The 16,485-nt window shown below is 38.8% G+C and overlaps 1 protein-coding gene across 1 annotated transcript; it reads left to right on the top strand.

The window, feature by feature from the left end:
• The first annotated feature begins 251 nt into the window (after positions 1–251).
• Positions 252–16,012, top strand: FBXL3 (F-box and leucine rich repeat protein 3). Its single transcript, XM_054390579.1, has 5 exons — positions 252–382; positions 4,420–4,786; positions 7,126–7,248; positions 10,682–10,853; positions 13,598–16,012. Exons 2-5 carry the CDS (start codon positions 4,421–4,423, stop codon positions 14,239–14,241), a joined length of 1,305 nt encoding a protein of 434 aa, XP_054246554.1. The 5' UTR covers positions 252–382; position 4,420; the 3' UTR covers positions 14,242–16,012.
• Positions 16,013–16,485: the final 473 nt, after the last annotated feature.

The following is a 16,485-nucleotide window of genomic DNA, read 5'->3' as shown; positions in this document are numbered from 1 at the left end:
TGGCTGTCCCCAGCAACCACCACCCTCAGTGGGAGCGGCTGCCACCGCACCAGGGAAACCATTTCCACAAACAACCGCCCGCCACAGCCTCTTTCACACCGCTTCCCGCCCATGAGGGGGTGGGGGCGGAGAGGAGGTGCCGCCACGCAGCCCGCCCGCCGCCATTTTGGCTGCCTTGCGTCGCTTCCGCTACTAGGAAGTAAACAGAGAGGAAGGACGGGGGAGAAGCGGTGACGCGGACGGGACGGGGTCGCAGTGACAGACTGGACGGGTGAAGCAGGCGTTGGAGTTGGCTTCGGTGAAGGGAGCTGATGTGGCCGGAGCGGAGGCGCCATCACGGCCCGAGTCCTGGTTAATGCAAAGCGCAGCAGGGAACCGCCAGGTGAAGGGATTGGATTGGGGTGGGCGGTGGCAGCGCAGCAGGACCATCTTCTGGATCCTAATAGTGCTGCCTGTGTAGAGAGGAGAAGGGGGTCCGAGCAGTGGGGCAGCAGGGCTTGCGGCGAGCTGTCTGAGTCCCGTAGCTGGGGTTGGGCCAGAAGAAGCCGACCCTGAGGTGAAGCGTCTCATGGAGCTGTGGGGCTTAAACCCTCCGTGTTTAGGTGTCGCTGCCCCACAGCCTTCTCGCAGTGACAGTAATAAATTGTAAATCCCTCATCGTTTTGAGCATAGATAGATTGTTCGCAGTAATTGTGAGTTAGGTTTGTGTCCGTGTCGCCCCTTCTTTCAGTTCGTTTCCCCCATTAGCGCACACCTATTGTTTCTAGAACAGCCTTCAGGTGTAGAAGAACACAAGGAGCTCAGCTCGCTTTGTTCGTGGGCAAGCGTTATCAGCAGAATGTCAACAGCCGTGCACAGTTCGGAATTTTTTTTTTTTTTGGCCATTGTGTTCTGTCTCCACCTTACCAATAAAAACAATGTTAGCATGTGCTTTGCTCCTCCTCGTAACTTGATGACTGAACGATGTGATTATGGTTAACGTGACTACCTCGAGCGAGATAGCGTGGGTTGCACCCAGGTGTGGAGTTCTGAACGTTTTGTTCAGAAGCAAGTTGTTATAATAGGTCGAGAAATTTAATTGGAAAATCTCGTGGAGTCGAGCATCCAGACTTCACCCATCTTTCAGTCCTGGTAGAGTTGGATATTTTAGTTGTTTCGGGATTTTTGCACACACATGCCCTTTTGCCTCTTCCCTTGCTGTCAAGATCTTAGATTTTAACGCAGAGTCGATTATAGCAGTAGTTTGCAAAAATCGGTCAGTGATAACTGTCCTGAGAACGCCAGAGAGAGTTAAAAGCAGGATCAAGTGTTTCAAAAAATAGGATGTACCAATACAGCGATAAGCCATCATGGTATTTTGCATCAGAGTCTTCCTCGTTGAAAAATCATTTCTGTTGGCCTCGAATTTAAAATGGATAGATTAGGCTATTGGATACATAAACTGAAGAGAACTGAGCTGCCTAATTGCATTTGCCAGTACCTATATTAATTTTGCAGAAAAGTTTACTTTTTAAGTAGCCTTTTTTCTAGTAATAAATAATTTTTAGACGACTCTGCAAACCTCTGTAGGCAAATATACATTCTTTCAATTTTGTATTTGTTTTGTTAAGAGGTTGAAACCAGTTGTGCTTTATAAAAAGATATTCCAAAACCACAAAGAGTAATTAGAAATAAGATGACAAAATAATAATCTAATACTTAAAATCATATTTTTAGTTTTGAGCTTAGACTCTTTTAAAGAAGCTCCACAAGGAAATACTTTCGAAAACTTATAGTAGCTCTCCCCTCAATTACAGGAGCATCGAAGATGTGAGTAACAAAAATAATGCCTGCAAATGCCTTTTCCCACCTTCTACTTTTTAAGATGTGGCATTTAGAACACATAGTCTTTCAAGAAAATAAGATCCTGTGACCTGAAATTCATTATCAGTATAGCTCTAGTGGTGGTCATATTGTCTTTTATCTTCATTGACTCTGTAGAAACTTAGGATAGTAAACCACAACTTCAGGAGTGAATTTTGGTATGTAAATGGCATATATTAACTACTTGAAACTCAACAGTTAGATCAGAGGTGCAGCTTCATAAGCTGGCAGTTGATGACTTGGTCCAATTCTACGAGCCATTTCTAGGAGGTTATTTTTTTCCGTTTGAACAATTCGTACTATTTTGTCAGTAGCAGCTCACTTCCATCTTTCCTGGAAGAAGGGAAAAAAAAAAAAAAAGGTGCTGCATCTAGAGCTTGCATCTTCTTTTAAAAGGTCAGCTATAGTGAATGTGTTGTTTATGTGGATCAGCTCTATGGTATGTCCACAGTAGCCCTTGTAACATGATAAGAAAACCCAGAACTTGACCCTGCAACACAGGGAGAAGTATTGTACCTATCTAGAAAATCTGTTCACATGTTTACTAGCAAAAGTTGAGGCAGCATCTCTATAGAGGAAAACTGGGAGAGCCAAGTCCATCAGTTACCTTGTGTAGCTTTTTGCAGGCTGATGAGATGGCTTTGGAAAGGCTTAAAGACATCAGACATGCTAACCCAAATTTGGCAAGTGAATAGTTTGAGTACGGTAACTGTTCTTTATAACATAGTTATAGTCGTTTGGAATATCTGTTCAGTTTAAAGGTGTATTGCATTTTAGACTATTTTATTATAAGCAATATTCTCAGACTGAGCTTAGCAGTTGTCTGAAACACAAATGTGACCAGTTTGTAGTGGATTTGCTAATCTGATTCTCAACTCGTTCTTACCTTTAATTAATTCACAGTTACAAAATCCAGTTTCTTCATCTTTTTGTTGTTTGCAGATGGTTCTATTCAGTTTTCTTGCTTTTCTTTTGTACTGGTGAAGTTTGTTGCTCAGCAACAGAACTCTCTCCTGGTGGAAAGCTTGTTTCAGCACAAGAGTCTTGTTTTGCATAGCCTCACAACCATGAGCTGAGTCATAGTAAAGAGTTCTCAGGAAGCGAGTAGAGATTTTTTGCCCAGTAGCATTATGATTGCTGCCCAAGTGTTACTGGGGTTAAAAAATGAAGTTGAAAAAAATCGAGACAAAATCTGTTTCTTTGATGATGGTATGTTCAGGTTTGTTTGCATCATTTTATGAACAGCTTCAGACCTTAAGTCATAGTTTGCTTTTATCATGTGAGTAGGCAGGATTAAAGTGCTTAAAGATAGGTAAGAAGATGCTCACTTTGAGAAGATAACCAGTGATATATTGGATGATAAACAGCATAATTTTTCACTTGAATATCTAGTGTATCACACTTTTTAAAAATAATTCTAAACTTCTACTTACTTGCAGTATGTAGCAGGAAAAGCTAATCAGGTATGAAATGGACTGGGCATGTGATAATATTGTATGTATGAGCTGGGGGTGTTAATACATATCAAGCCTACCTCTGGAATCTCTTAGCTTTTTAGAGACTAAATATATTGCAGTGTAATGCAAGGTCTCTTTCCTAGTCCTTTAGGACTTAATGTGCATTGCACTGAGGCTTCTAAAAGTAAATTATTGGATGCTAAATTCAATTTTAAGCTGACGTCGTACTAAAGAATTCACTATTAACATAACATAAGGTGGAACTTGTGTGAGACCACTGGGGAAGAAGTACATGCTACTGAGGATGAAATAACCTTTTGCCTCAGACAAGCTGAATTTGATATGGTTGTGAAGGAAGTTTGCTGACTGTACTGTAAACTTTTTTTGTGGATTGAAACTTCCAGACCACTACTGGAAATCTTACATACTACTTACCTACTAGGTAATTGGGAGGGGGGAGGGGGAAGCACACTGGTGTCCTTGATGTAATACTTTTTAACAAATGTGTATTGAAGTAATCTTTCTTAAAGATTAATAAATATAAAGATTCTTCCTGTCTAGGAATAAAAATGATTTGGCAAAACACGAATGCAACACCTGCAAGCGTGCCTGCACTCATTATTTACTTACTTGCCTGCTTTTTGCTTTCCACAGTTTCAACTGTGGTTTTTGGTAAATGGGACTCAGGCAGCCATATGAATCAGTGATCACAAAATTATTCAGAAAAGTATCTTTCCATTAGTAGGAGAGTAGAGTGATAATCAACTAAACAGTAAAATAAATTAGGTTCAAAGTGCTCTCAAACACAAAATGAAAAGCCAAAAGGAGAGTGACTGCTATAAATGGATTGCCACCGTTAATGATTAAAGAAGTAATACCTAAAGATATGTTAGTCTTACTTCTATACTGCCACTTCAAACTCATTGTTACCTGGGTTGTTTTTTATTTTCATTGGAAAGAGACACAAACACACAACCCTGTGGAAGTGTGGTTACAGAAAACATGTTTTTTCATCTCCACAGTTTTCTATTAATGTTGCTTTTTTTAGCTCTGTTACATTTACAAAATAGATTGAATTTTCTAATTACTTTTTCTGTAGAATGAAACGAGGAAGGAAAACCAATGAGGCCAACAGCAGTTCCTCTGAAGAGACAACTGAGAAAGAATCAAAGAGGCAGAAGGTTATTAAAGATGAGAAAAACATAGTTGTGCAGAGTCCTGACTGGGCGAACCTTCTTCAAGACATTATCCTGCAGGTGTTTCAGTACTTGCCCCTTCTGGATCGTGCTCATGCATCACAGGTCTGCAGAAGCTGGAACCAAGTGTTTCATATGCCTGATCTCTGGAGATGTTTCGAGTTTGAACTGAATCAACCAGCTACATCTTACTTGAGGGCTACTCATCCTGAACTAATCAAGCAAATAATAAAGAGGCATTCCAATCACCTGCAGTATGTAAGCTTCAAGGTAGTGTATTTTTTGAGGCTTTTTAAAAGTAATTTTATAAAAATAAAAGCATTTGTTAAACTGCATTCTACTTTTCCTTTTTTTTCTTTTCTCTTGTATTTTATGTAGAAATTTTTTTTTGCTCTCTTGATGCTTTTGAGACAGTTTTGATGACTCATCTGTATAATAAAGCATGAGAAGTATGATTTTAATTTATGTCAGTAATTGAGACACTGTTGGTATGTGGTAATTGACAATTGTGATAAAAACATTTTAATATGCTGAAAATTGAAGAACATCAGTAAAGTTAGGAAAGGCTTATGATCTTATTTATGTGGTTAGGATTGTCAGTTATTTAAAGTGAAACGTGGCAGCTCACGGTCTCATAGGCCTTGTTTTCAGATCCACTATTCCAAAGTAAAATGAGGTCTCTAGATGGACATACAGACATGGAGTCTACCTCTCAGTTTGTTTATTTGGTTGTATTTTCAGAACCAAAACTTGGAAATAACAGTTCTGAACGTACCTTTATGTAACCTTGATTCCATTAGCTGGAGATTTTTGTTTGCTGTGTTTGGGGTTTTTTTCCCCTTTTTATTTCCTTGCCGTGTCTTAGCTCCTTCAAATTCTGTCTCAGTGAGTGGACAAAACCACTTCCATTCTGATGTGTAAACTGGCCATTTCCCCATTTCATGTCTCGTAGGAAGTTACATCTAATATTCATGATTAGAAAACTTTTAATGCACAGGAAGCATCTTCAGTACTAATAGTAAGCAGCTAGCAGTTTCAGTATGGAGTCGTATGGGACTGTATGCATATGGCATCTGCTCAGCACAATTGTGTTTCAGTGAACTGCAAAAGTAGGTGGGATTGGCAGGGGATGGTAGATCTGCTGATTGTGCTTGGCTTAGTTTGGGGAGAACTGATTTTATTCACGATACGTAATTATTTTCAGCAGATGAAGACCTTTAACATTGGCCTATGTATGACCCTGTTTTGGAAGGGTGCTGTGGAATAGTCATGGCTGGGTATGCATCGGCTATGTGAGAGATTTGGAAAAGAAATTATTTTTCAGCAAGGTGGTCCTGCTAGTTGTTCGTTTCTGAGATTGGAGGTGTTAATGTAGTCATCTGTAGGTGTGTAGCTGGGGCACCTCTGCCTGATCATGTGCATTGCCATTTCTTGATGTAATACCAGGTAGAAAGCTTGCAGGGTTTTATCAGTGTCCAAATAAAATGTCATTGCAATACTGCTATGACCTTCCAGTGTCTTATCTTCTGCCTGTGTTGCTTTCTGTCGAGTGATTTCTGAAAGATTTCAGATGCCTTTCACTGGTAGGGTGATAACCCTCTGATTTCTTGAACATGTCCCTTCAGTTCTCCTTCAGTGTTGGAGAATGAACAGTAGATCACGAAAATATTAGGCAGCAAGGATAATCAGAAAGAAGTGGATATAACACTGACTGTAACTCTGTCAAGGCTGAAAATGTGGGATTTCTCTGTTGTTTTTGTAGGCAAAGATGGGATTTTTAAAAATAAAGATTTTTTTTTCAGTTTATGTTCAAACAGAAAATGAATATTCATAGTACTTAGATCAGTTGCTAACAAGATAACATGGCTCATGGTAGATGTGAAATTGATCTTGTGGTCAAGTTTTTCGAATTGTGTAGGTTTGCAAAGCTGTCACACCTACTTATGTACATATAAGGGGTCTTCCATGCTTAGTGGGAAATCCATTGGAGACACAAAGTGATTCAGTTATGTAACAAGCTAACTAATGAAAACATCTTTAATTCCCCCCCCCCCGCATCCCCCCCAAGTATCTGTTCCATATCTTTTGTGGTATTAATGACAAAGGTCCAGTCACATAGGGGACTCAGCTTTTCAGCAGCTCCATGTTATGAGCTGAGTCACCATAACATTAAACAGCTCTTTCATACAGCAAGGGGTTTGTAGAATTGCTGCATTTTAATAAGGAAGAAAGTAGAGAGGTAGTGGAATAGTCTCTTAAGTGAATCTCCACATGCTTATTTGATGTGGATTGAATATCTTGGAACAGACTCTTTAGTTGACCTCGCATCATGCTAAATTTTGCCAAAGTGTTTAGGACAGTGATAAATTTATAGCAAACTGTTTTGGATCTTTGGTGTGTGTTTTTTGGAGAAAAAAGAATAGCACTGATGGATTCCCAATGAGGTGTTGGGGTTTTTTGTTGTTTTGGTTTTTTTTTCCCACACTACATTTCATTTCAAAGTGGGGAAAAAAAACCCCAGATCATTAAAGTACATCCACTCTGCTTTTTTTGTAAAGCACATGTTTGATTATGGTGTATTCTGAACAATAAATCTGTTTTGTTTTAAGGTGGACAGTAGCAAGGAATCTGCAGAAGCAGCTTGTGATATTTTATCACAACTTGTAAATTGCTCTCTGAAAACACTTGGGCTAATTTCAACTGCCCGGCCAAGCTTCATGGATTTACCAAAGGTATGTTAATATATACAGTTTTCCATAACAAAATACTGCAGTGATTCATACAGTGGGTTTTGGCTGTTTTTTGGTTTTGTGGGGTTTTTTGTTTGTTTGTTAGTTTTTAACTTTTCTGGAAAGTTTTATTGTAAGAATACAAATCTTTGATAAGAAAACTTTATTACTGGGCTGCATTAAAGGAAAGAACTGAGATGTTTTACTAAGATGACTGACTAAAGTTTTGGTCATTCTCTGCATTGTGTGAGAACTTAGTCCTAACCTTGTTCTTCCAAGTCCTCGTCTGTTGACTTCAATGTAATGCTGAGCAACATGATGCCAGTCAGGAGGCTTGACACTTCATGTCTCTGTAATTGTGCTGTGGGGGGTGTTCAGGAGACTGTTATAAACTGAATAAGTGGTAGAGTTTCGTCTGTGCTCGTGCTCCAAGGAGTGTATTGTCATTATGCTCCCTTTAGAAGGCAGTATAGTCATGATTTTCAGTACTTCATGTAGCACACTCAAGTGTCAGATTTTTAGACAAAGTGCACTGTATTTCTGAAGTTTTCCATCAAATATTTTTACCCTGCCTGTTACCTAAACTAGATTTTACTAGAAGACATCTGATCTGGAAGACAACAGATCTCTTACATTCCTCTAAACAAGAGTTTCTGCTAATGAAGTAGAAATGTGCTATTGTTGAGGAGCGGAAGAGTGGTTGGGGTAACCAGGGCTGCTTGTTCTGTGGCAGGAACATCTCTCATGCCTCATTTCTTGCACTCACTCCATGTATATGAAGAGCAAGACACAGCTAGACTGTTACCTGGGTCTCTATCGTTGCTGATGATGGCAACAAGGGCAAGGAAGTAGGGACAGCGTCAGGAAAGGAAGTGGGCTCTAAGGTCTAAGCAAGGTTAGCTATGTAAGGATTATCAGTTACTATCCTTGGCAGTGATTACAGCCCCATTGTGTAGTCCTCTTGAGATGTATTTTTAATCCTTAATTTTGAAAGATTTTTTCCAAATCTTTTATCAGTTTTTGGATTTTGTTTTTTTCTTCCCTTTTTCAATGTGTTTTGAGATGTGACTATGTAAGAAAACATGAATGCAGGGAAAACAGCATGCAGTCTTGGTGTGTTAGCAATAGTTTGTTCTTTCAGCTCTTGCATACTGTATTATTTTTCAATGTCAATGCTGTTTTAGTTCTCTTACTTAATTTTTCCTGGATATGTTATGGTCCTAGTCAGCTTGCTGAATAATTATTTGTAGGTGCTCATGCTATGGTCTTACTCAGTTTCAAGGCTTCTAAAATTCAGGCTTCCTTTCTTCAGTCCTATCAGGTTTACATGTGGCATTTTAAAAATTGTATACAAAATGTGGTGAACCCAACTCTAATCATAATTTGACTTTTTATATTTAATACTCCAATAATATTGTTCCTGACATATGTAACCACCAGCAACAATTTTTAAAGAACAGAAGTACACCATGAATAAGCCCTTGTGGGAAGCTGTTAGTAATAGGCCTGTTGGATGAGCCGTAGATAGAGATGAATGGATCTGCAAAACGGTTAATTACACAATTACGGTTTTGAATCACACGGGATAGGAGGACTGAAGTACCTTGCATTATCTTCATTGGTGCCCTTTTGGTTTCAGATAATGTGACAACTGCCAAATATTTGTAAATCACATTTAGCTCTGTGTTGACTGAGCCTTTTCACTAACCACCTTCCACATGAATCTTTAAAGAATTATACAATAGGCTACATGTGTTTCAGTATTCAAAAGACATATTCCCAGCTTTTAGGGGTGGGGATATAGTCCATCTTCTACTAGCTCTTCAATCTGTGGTTTCAAGTTAGCTGTTTTTGTAAATGTGATTAACCTTTTGTCTTTCTATTTAACAGCCTTCTTAGTGAAGTGATGTCATGGATTGAGTGACATCACTCAAGGGAATTACATTCTAAATACAGAAAATAAAAATGCAATACTGACACATCTGAAATACAGAGTGAAAATATCATTAAAGCACCTTTTCTGCAGCACATGATATATATAATCAGTGCATTCCCAGTATACCTAGGAGTGCTTCCTAAAGCCAAAATACCTACTGCTTCCCATTTGAACTTTGTTTCCCTTTGCATGCAGTGATGTTGACAGATTATGTTTATGGAAAAATACCGATTCCTGCTCTAAATCTCATTGTCTGAGTTTTAGCGAAATCACAAACATATGTGGTTCACAGTAATAAGACAAGGAACAATGGGTTCAAACTAGGACATAGAAGATTTCACCTCAACATGAGGAGAAACTTCTTTACAGTGAGGGTGATGGAGCACTGGAACAGGCTCCCCAGGGGGGGTCGTGGAGTCTCCTTCTCTGGAGACTTTCAAAACTCACCTGGATGCATTCCTGTGCGGACTATCCGAAGTGATCCTGCTCTGGCAGGGGGGTTGGACCTGATGATCTCTTGAGGTCCCTTCCAACCTCTGATACACTGTGATACCACATAAGAATGAGCAAATGCTGTTGTCAGGCCTACTCTGGTGTAACTGTATTTAGGATTCTACATGTGCATTTGGCTCAGTGAGCAGTTTTGAAGTCAAAAGTAGCAGTTAATTTTTAGGGGATACCTCATGTAGTACATGGAGGAAGTTCTAAGTCTTCAGTCAATATTGTAATAAATCACCAAGAAAATGCGAAAATTCACTTCCTTCATACCACCAATGATTTCTGCAGGCACTGCTGTATCTGTTTTTCAGTCTGTGTTTCTCAAAATGTCCTGGGTTCTGTCTTTACTGGTAGGTTTCAGTGGTTACATAAAATTGCTGAGGAGCATCCTTGAACGCTAGACCTACATTTTTCGTGCTGCCTCGTTGATACAATTGATCATTTACTCCTTAGCTCTGTTTGGACCACTCCAGTTAACTTCCCAAGACAAATCCGTTCAGACCCTGGATACCCTCTGGATGGTAGGAATGCAGTATGGTCATTTGGCTTTGGACACATCTTAACAAGTTTTCCACTCTTGACTATGTTTGCATCTCATCAGTGCAGCACAGCTCACCGCATGGGAATTCCTGTTGTAGATGATGCTTCTTTTAGAGTGTGATTTGCAAATGATCCTCAAAATTAGGGCTTCTCAGCTTTCTCTTCACTGATGTCCTTCCTACAGATTTAAGTTTGTGTGGTGGATTGTCCTGGGTCAGGTTCTTGACTTATACTTAATGTTAGATGTTATGATTTGCCAAAGACATAGGCTAGTAAAAAGTAATTGTATTTCCTCTTCTCTTTCAGTATTAGTTTTTAATTATGCAATATCAGAAGAATGCTTTTCCAGCAATTGATTTCAATATGTAAAAGAAAACTAGGACTGCTCTGTACAGTGTAAAACCATTGAGATTTTTATTTCTAATACTGCTGTTTCATTCAAACTTTCTCTTTTCTCCCCAGTCCCACTTTATTTCTGCACTGACGGTGGTGTTTGTAAATTCCAAGTCACTCTCTTCACTTAAGATTGATGATACACCAGTAGATGATCCATCTCTCAAAGTGCTGGTGGCTAACAACAGTGACACACTCAAACTATTGAAAATGAGCAGTTGTCCACATGTTTCTCCAGCTGGTAAGCTGCTGTGGTTTGGAGTTTTTTCAGGGGTTGGTTGAGTTTTTCTTTGATTTGGTTTTGTGGGTTTTGGTTTTTGGTTTTAATTTTTTGGTGTTGGTTTTGTTAGGTTTGTTTGGTTTTTTTAATATATACATTGAATTTTGTCTGAAACCAGTAAACCCCTGAAAAAATAGGGGTGAGATGAGAGTGAGGATGAATGTGGTATCTACAGCAACTTCACTGAATAAAATGCTAATTTAACTGGTTGTTGATCCATCCATCCAACCCATCACATGCAGAGTGACTGTGATAAAATAGTGCATGTCTGTTCTGGACAAATAACTAGCCTCTTGTGGAACTTAAAGAGAGTACTTACAGACTTGATGGTGTGCTACTTCTGCAATGCCTGTTTTAAGTATTCCAGTATAATTAGGTTTTTGGAAGGTGAGTTCGTTTTCTGCAGTTCATTATGTATGGGTTTTGAGTGTTGCAATGCCATGGATTATGGAGATGCTGATTTAGTCATTCTGAAAGAATGCAATTCAGTCTGTTGTTGAAAAGTGCAGACAGCATCAACAAAGGAGAGATGAGATCAAGCTGTGCAGAACTTCTACCTTTGCTAAATGTACCTCATTAAGAGTCTTTTTTTTGTGGCAAGAATAAGGCTAGCTCGTATCAGAATGAAACCACTCAAGATTCTTGCAGTTCAGAGTTAATGTTTGTGGAAGGCTTACTCAACGCACAGCAAGTTTAAGATGGATTCACAGCCCACCAACTTAACACATTTTTTCACTGAGAAATTGAAGAATTGTGAATGAGATGCTGGCAGCTTAGTTCAGCTCTTCTTCTAGGATAAGCAGAAACTATTCTAGTCACCATAACTTTATTCATGCAAATATATTGCAGCTGTAAATATTACGTATATTACATGTAGAATTCATCATCAGGACTTGTAACATGGCAGAAATGATACTGTAGCAGAGGCCATGTGGCTAGAGATGATAATAAAGCACAGACTTAATACTCTTTGCAGGTGTGCCTCTGGGACAAAACCTTGTTTGGTTTTGTATAAAGAAGTTCCTGAAAAATGGGTTTGTTTTGCAGCAAATCTGTCTAGCAAAACGTTTGTCAGTGTGTTAACTGGAATATTATTGCTGTCAGAGCTTTGTAGTCATAGATAGGAAGTTGTTTAGTTTTAGTAACTACAAAAATTCACTTGATATTCCTTGTGTGGGAGTACAGGACCCATAATCTGTCTTTAAGGAGGAACAGGTTCCAACAGTAATTTTTACTGAGGCAAAGACAGTAAATATCCTTGGATTTGGATCCAAGAGCAGACTTGCTGGTTTGTGGCTAATGCTTGCTAGAAGGCTTTATGGAACATCACACATTTAATAATTTGGGAAAGAGCACAGGTTTACAAAGTTGTTTGGTGTCTTGTGTTTGGCCTTGTACAGTGTTTTAGACTGAAGGAAAAATGGGTAAGAAATAGCAGTTCCTTTTGAAGGAGCAAGGAGCACAATTACTTTTGTCCTGCATGGAAGGGAGATTAATAGAATGGGATCAGATGCATTAATGATAAACCAGAGTGCTAAGTAAATAGCAGGAAAATTTATGGCTTAATTCAAGTCTGGAGATGGAGAGAAAAGTAGAACGAAAAAAAAAGGAGCTTGTATTGTGGTTAATTGGCTTCAGAGGAGACAGGCTGCAAAAAATTACACTCTTGAATGTTTTGGGTACTGAGACTTACCTGGATTTTTTTTTTTCTTTCTAATAGGAATATTATAATTAGCAGGCTGATATTAATCTGGAAGAATTTTAATTTAATCAAAAGAACTGTGAATTATGCAAAACTAATTACTTACAGGTGCTCTTAAAATTACATAACATGCCTTCAAATTGCAGTTGGGAGGAAGGGAATGTTCATTAGTTCTCAAGAAATTGTTAGTGAAGGACATGGAAGAGTAATGCAGGTAGTACAAGAGAGTTTCCACTGCTGAGGAATAAAGGAAAAAGATTAATATCAAACTAAATTACTTCCAAAGGATGCCCTGAATACTCTCTGAGTTACTGTACAAAGATAAAGAGTCATGTTTGGGTTTGGGCTGGAGAAGCAAAGTCAGAGATACGTTTCTAATCTTTGTGAAGTTTCTTCGGTTTGGTGATGGCCCTTTTAATTTCAACTTGCATTAGAACTGCAGTAGGACTTTGTAAAACAAAATAGTGGTTATTTTAAGTTCACATTGATGTGCTCTTGTTTATTACCTGAAATATTAGCTGTTGGGACAGTGGGAACTGAAAGCATTTCTGTAAAGGCTGTTTCTGCTCTGCTTTGGTTTCTTCTCTGTTTGAATGGGGGAGGGAAGGGGGGAAGAATGGATGCAGGGTACGTCTGCATCAGCCATTCAGTAGAGATGTTTTTGATGCAAACCTGTGTTGTATGATGTCAGAGCGATTTATCTCTTGATGATGCAAAGGTTAGTGTGTTTGGTATTTGTCACATGAGAATCAACACCTGCAGGAAAGTTTATAATGCAGTGTGTTAACTTCTGTATGTCTCCCTAGCAGAAGTCACAAGACTATGCTTCTGTGAAAAAGATTAGTGTTCTAGTTGTCAAGTATAGCTTTGTTCTGCTATTGGGTCTTGATAGCACATCTTTGCCCCCTTGTGATGCACAAAACCAAACTGACCCTTAGTTACTTCCTCAGCCGTTAGTTCATACATTATGTGTGTAACCACTTTCATAACGTTCTCTTCCCAGGTATCCTTTGTGTGGCTGACCAGTGTCATGGCTTACGTGAGTTGGCACTGAACTACCACCTTCTGAGTGATGAGCTTCTGCTTGCTTTGTCTTCTGAAAAACACGTCAGGTTAGAACACTTACGCATTGATGTTGTCAGTGAAAATCCTGGACAGACTCAGTTCCACACAATTCAGAAGAGCAGCTGGGACGCTTTCATCAAGCATTCTCCTAAAGTAAATTTAGTAATGTACTTTTTCTTATATGAAGAAGAGTTTGACCCGTTCTTTCGTTACGAAATACCTGTCACTCATCTGTACTTTGGAAGATCAGTAAGCAAAGACGTACTTGGTCGCGTTGGGATGACATGTCCTCGGTTAGTGGAACTGGTGGTTTGTGCCAATGGATTGCGGCCGCTGGATGAGGAGCTGATCCGTATTGCGGAACGTTGCAAGTATCTGTCAGCTGTTGGCCTAGGAGAATGTGAAGTCTCTTGCAGTGCCTTTGTTGAGTTTGTGAAGATGTGTGGCGGTCGTCTCTCTCAGCTTTCTATTATGGAGGAAGTTCTGATTCCTGATCAGAAATACAGCTTAGAGCAAATTCACTGGGAAGTTTCAAAGCATCTTGGTAGAGTCTGGTTCCCAGACATGATGCCCACATGGTGAAGTCCTTGAAAGACTTCAGGGCAGATGGAATAGCACCTTAAACCCAAGCTTACCCTGTTGCAATTTACTGAATAAGCTTATTTAATACTATAGTTCTTACTGTAAGTTACTTCACTGTTTGACTAGAAAAATGATTTTTTTCATTGAAAAATTATTTCTAAAGTCCAGGTTCCAAACCAGAAATCACGGATAGCTCCAAACGCCTTTTTCATCCAAACATAAACCTGTGTTCGGGTTTAGATTTGATCTTTCTCATTGACAGTGACTTCATACATTTATGGAAATAAAAAAGTGTATTTAAAAACAGTGACATGTACTTGCCAAATGCCAAGTTTTAATACACTTCTTTGGTTTAGTATTGAACATGATCACATTTGATTTAAAAGAAAAAAAAAGCCACCAAAATTGCATGCTTCTGTTGCATACTAGAGCACTTTTAAATCCAGTCACCTAGGTGACAAGATCTAGATTGAGTAGTATATAGTAGGCTGTGAAATATACATGTTCTTTTATATAAAAGTCAAAAAAGGCAAGAGCAATACACAGTAGTAGAGTTTAGACAAAATACTAAGTTTGCTATTTTATTCCATAGATTAGAGCCATCTAAAATGTATTTAGAGAGCAAATAGCAGTGCAAGATACCAAAAGTGATGCAGGTGTTTTGTTTTTCCCCCCCCCCTTCTCCACCCTGTGCATTTTAATGTAGTTTGCTTATGGGATCTCAGATCTGTGTCTAAACCTGTTTTAAGGTATTTTATGTCTAGCTCAGGAAGCGAAAGCATTCTGAGGAAAACTGTAGATACATTGTATTAAAAACACATTGGAGTTAATGAGCTTTTCTTACACATTAACCAGTTTTGCAGCATGTGGTTAGATGGACTCTAATGTATAGTTTATTAAATGAACCCTGCAGTGTTAAATGCGATGACATGGATGTGGACAGGGTGAGACAAGAAAGCTAAAATCTGAATGGTGACCAAGAACATTTTAACTAAAATCTTAAGACTTTTTGGCTGCTTTCAGTTTGAGGGAAATTACATTGTAACAGTTGCTTACACTGTACAAACTAATTGTATACTGTAAATCTGTTTGGGAAATGTTTATGTATAAAGTGAATGTTTGATGATCATTTTGTATAGCATTAATTCAGCTAGTTCAATCATTTCATGATATCTGAAAACCTAAAAGCAGTAAACTCGCGTGAAGTAGAGCAATAGGCAGAGATTTGTTTTGAGTATTTGGTAAGTCACTTTTATTAAAGAAAGTTTTTAGTCCATGCATGGTGTAGGCAATGTATTGCCTGTGATCCAGATGTGGCTTGCGACTTCATTTCTTAGCACCAAGTTCACATTATTTTTTCTCTTCTCCATTCTGGACTGGTAACACTAAAGTATTCATGCAACTGTTGAATGTGTTTGAGAGGTGTGGTCATCACACCGGCAAGGCAAAGCTGCTCCAGCTGTGGGCTATACCAAACTCAGCTGGGGACTGATTCTCATTTGAGCTGTACAGCTGGTTCTGGTAAGAAGTAGATTTTCTTCATTTCTGATTTCAGTAATGTTGATGCAAATGTATAGTTAAGTGTAATACACTTATGAGCATACTAAAGTTTATATTTTGAGCAAACATTGCTCGGTGGACTGGACATCTTTATAGGGGAGTTGTATGTTTCTGTAGAGCTTTGATTTAAAATTCTCATTTTATGAAATACACGGGTTTTGTATTAGAATTTGTTAAATTCGTGTAATGCCATAATTTGCTTTTATTTGTATAAAAGGTGTCAATATATTTAGTCTGTAAAAGTAAAAAATCTCAGTGTTTTTTATATTCTGACTTTTTATTGCCTGCATGATAAGGGTGGAGTAATACAAGTAGTAATCTGGGGAAGAGGACATGTTTTCACTAAATTAACATGTGAAGTAATCTCATTAATAATGCAGCTAAAACCTCTGTGGACCTCAACTGCTGTGTCCTGATGCTGGCAAGGTAAATTGGCTTACTGGCATGGTACTGGGAATAATTGAAAATCAAGGCACAGCCTCAATTCCCAAGTTCCTTCACTCCTGAAATGCACATCTTTGGAACCCCAGTGTTCTGCTTCTTGTGAAGACACCTATCTGAGCGGGGGAACAGGTTAGCAGCTGAAGCCTTTATGCTTAGTTGTTGTGTAACTGCTTCCCCAGCAGGGTAATTGGCTAGTGTCTTCTGAGAAGGTCGATGTTGCATAAATGTCAAGAAGTCTTT

This window comes from Indicator indicator, chromosome 1 (assembly GCF_027791375.1).
Source record: "Indicator indicator isolate 239-I01 chromosome 1, UM_Iind_1.1, whole genome shotgun sequence".
Taxonomy (NCBI): domain Eukaryota; kingdom Metazoa; phylum Chordata; class Aves; order Piciformes; family Indicatoridae; genus Indicator; species Indicator indicator.
The sequence above is the reverse complement of the archived record's forward strand: the minus strand, read 5'-3'. Positions and strand labels throughout refer to the sequence as shown.

Coding starts and splice junctions, on each gene's coding strand:
- FBXL3 (XM_054390579.1), top strand. CDS start 4,421: ATGAAACGAGGAAGGAAAACCAATGAGGCCAACAGCAGTTCCTCTGAA. Junction 4,787..7,125: donor TGCAGTATGTAAGCTTCAAG/GTAGTGTATTTT, acceptor TTTTGTTTTAAG/GTGGACAGTAGCAAGGAATC. Junction 10,854..13,597: donor TCCACATGTTTCTCCAGCTG/GTAAGCTGCTGT, acceptor TTCTCTTCCCAG/GTATCCTTTGTGTGGCTGAC.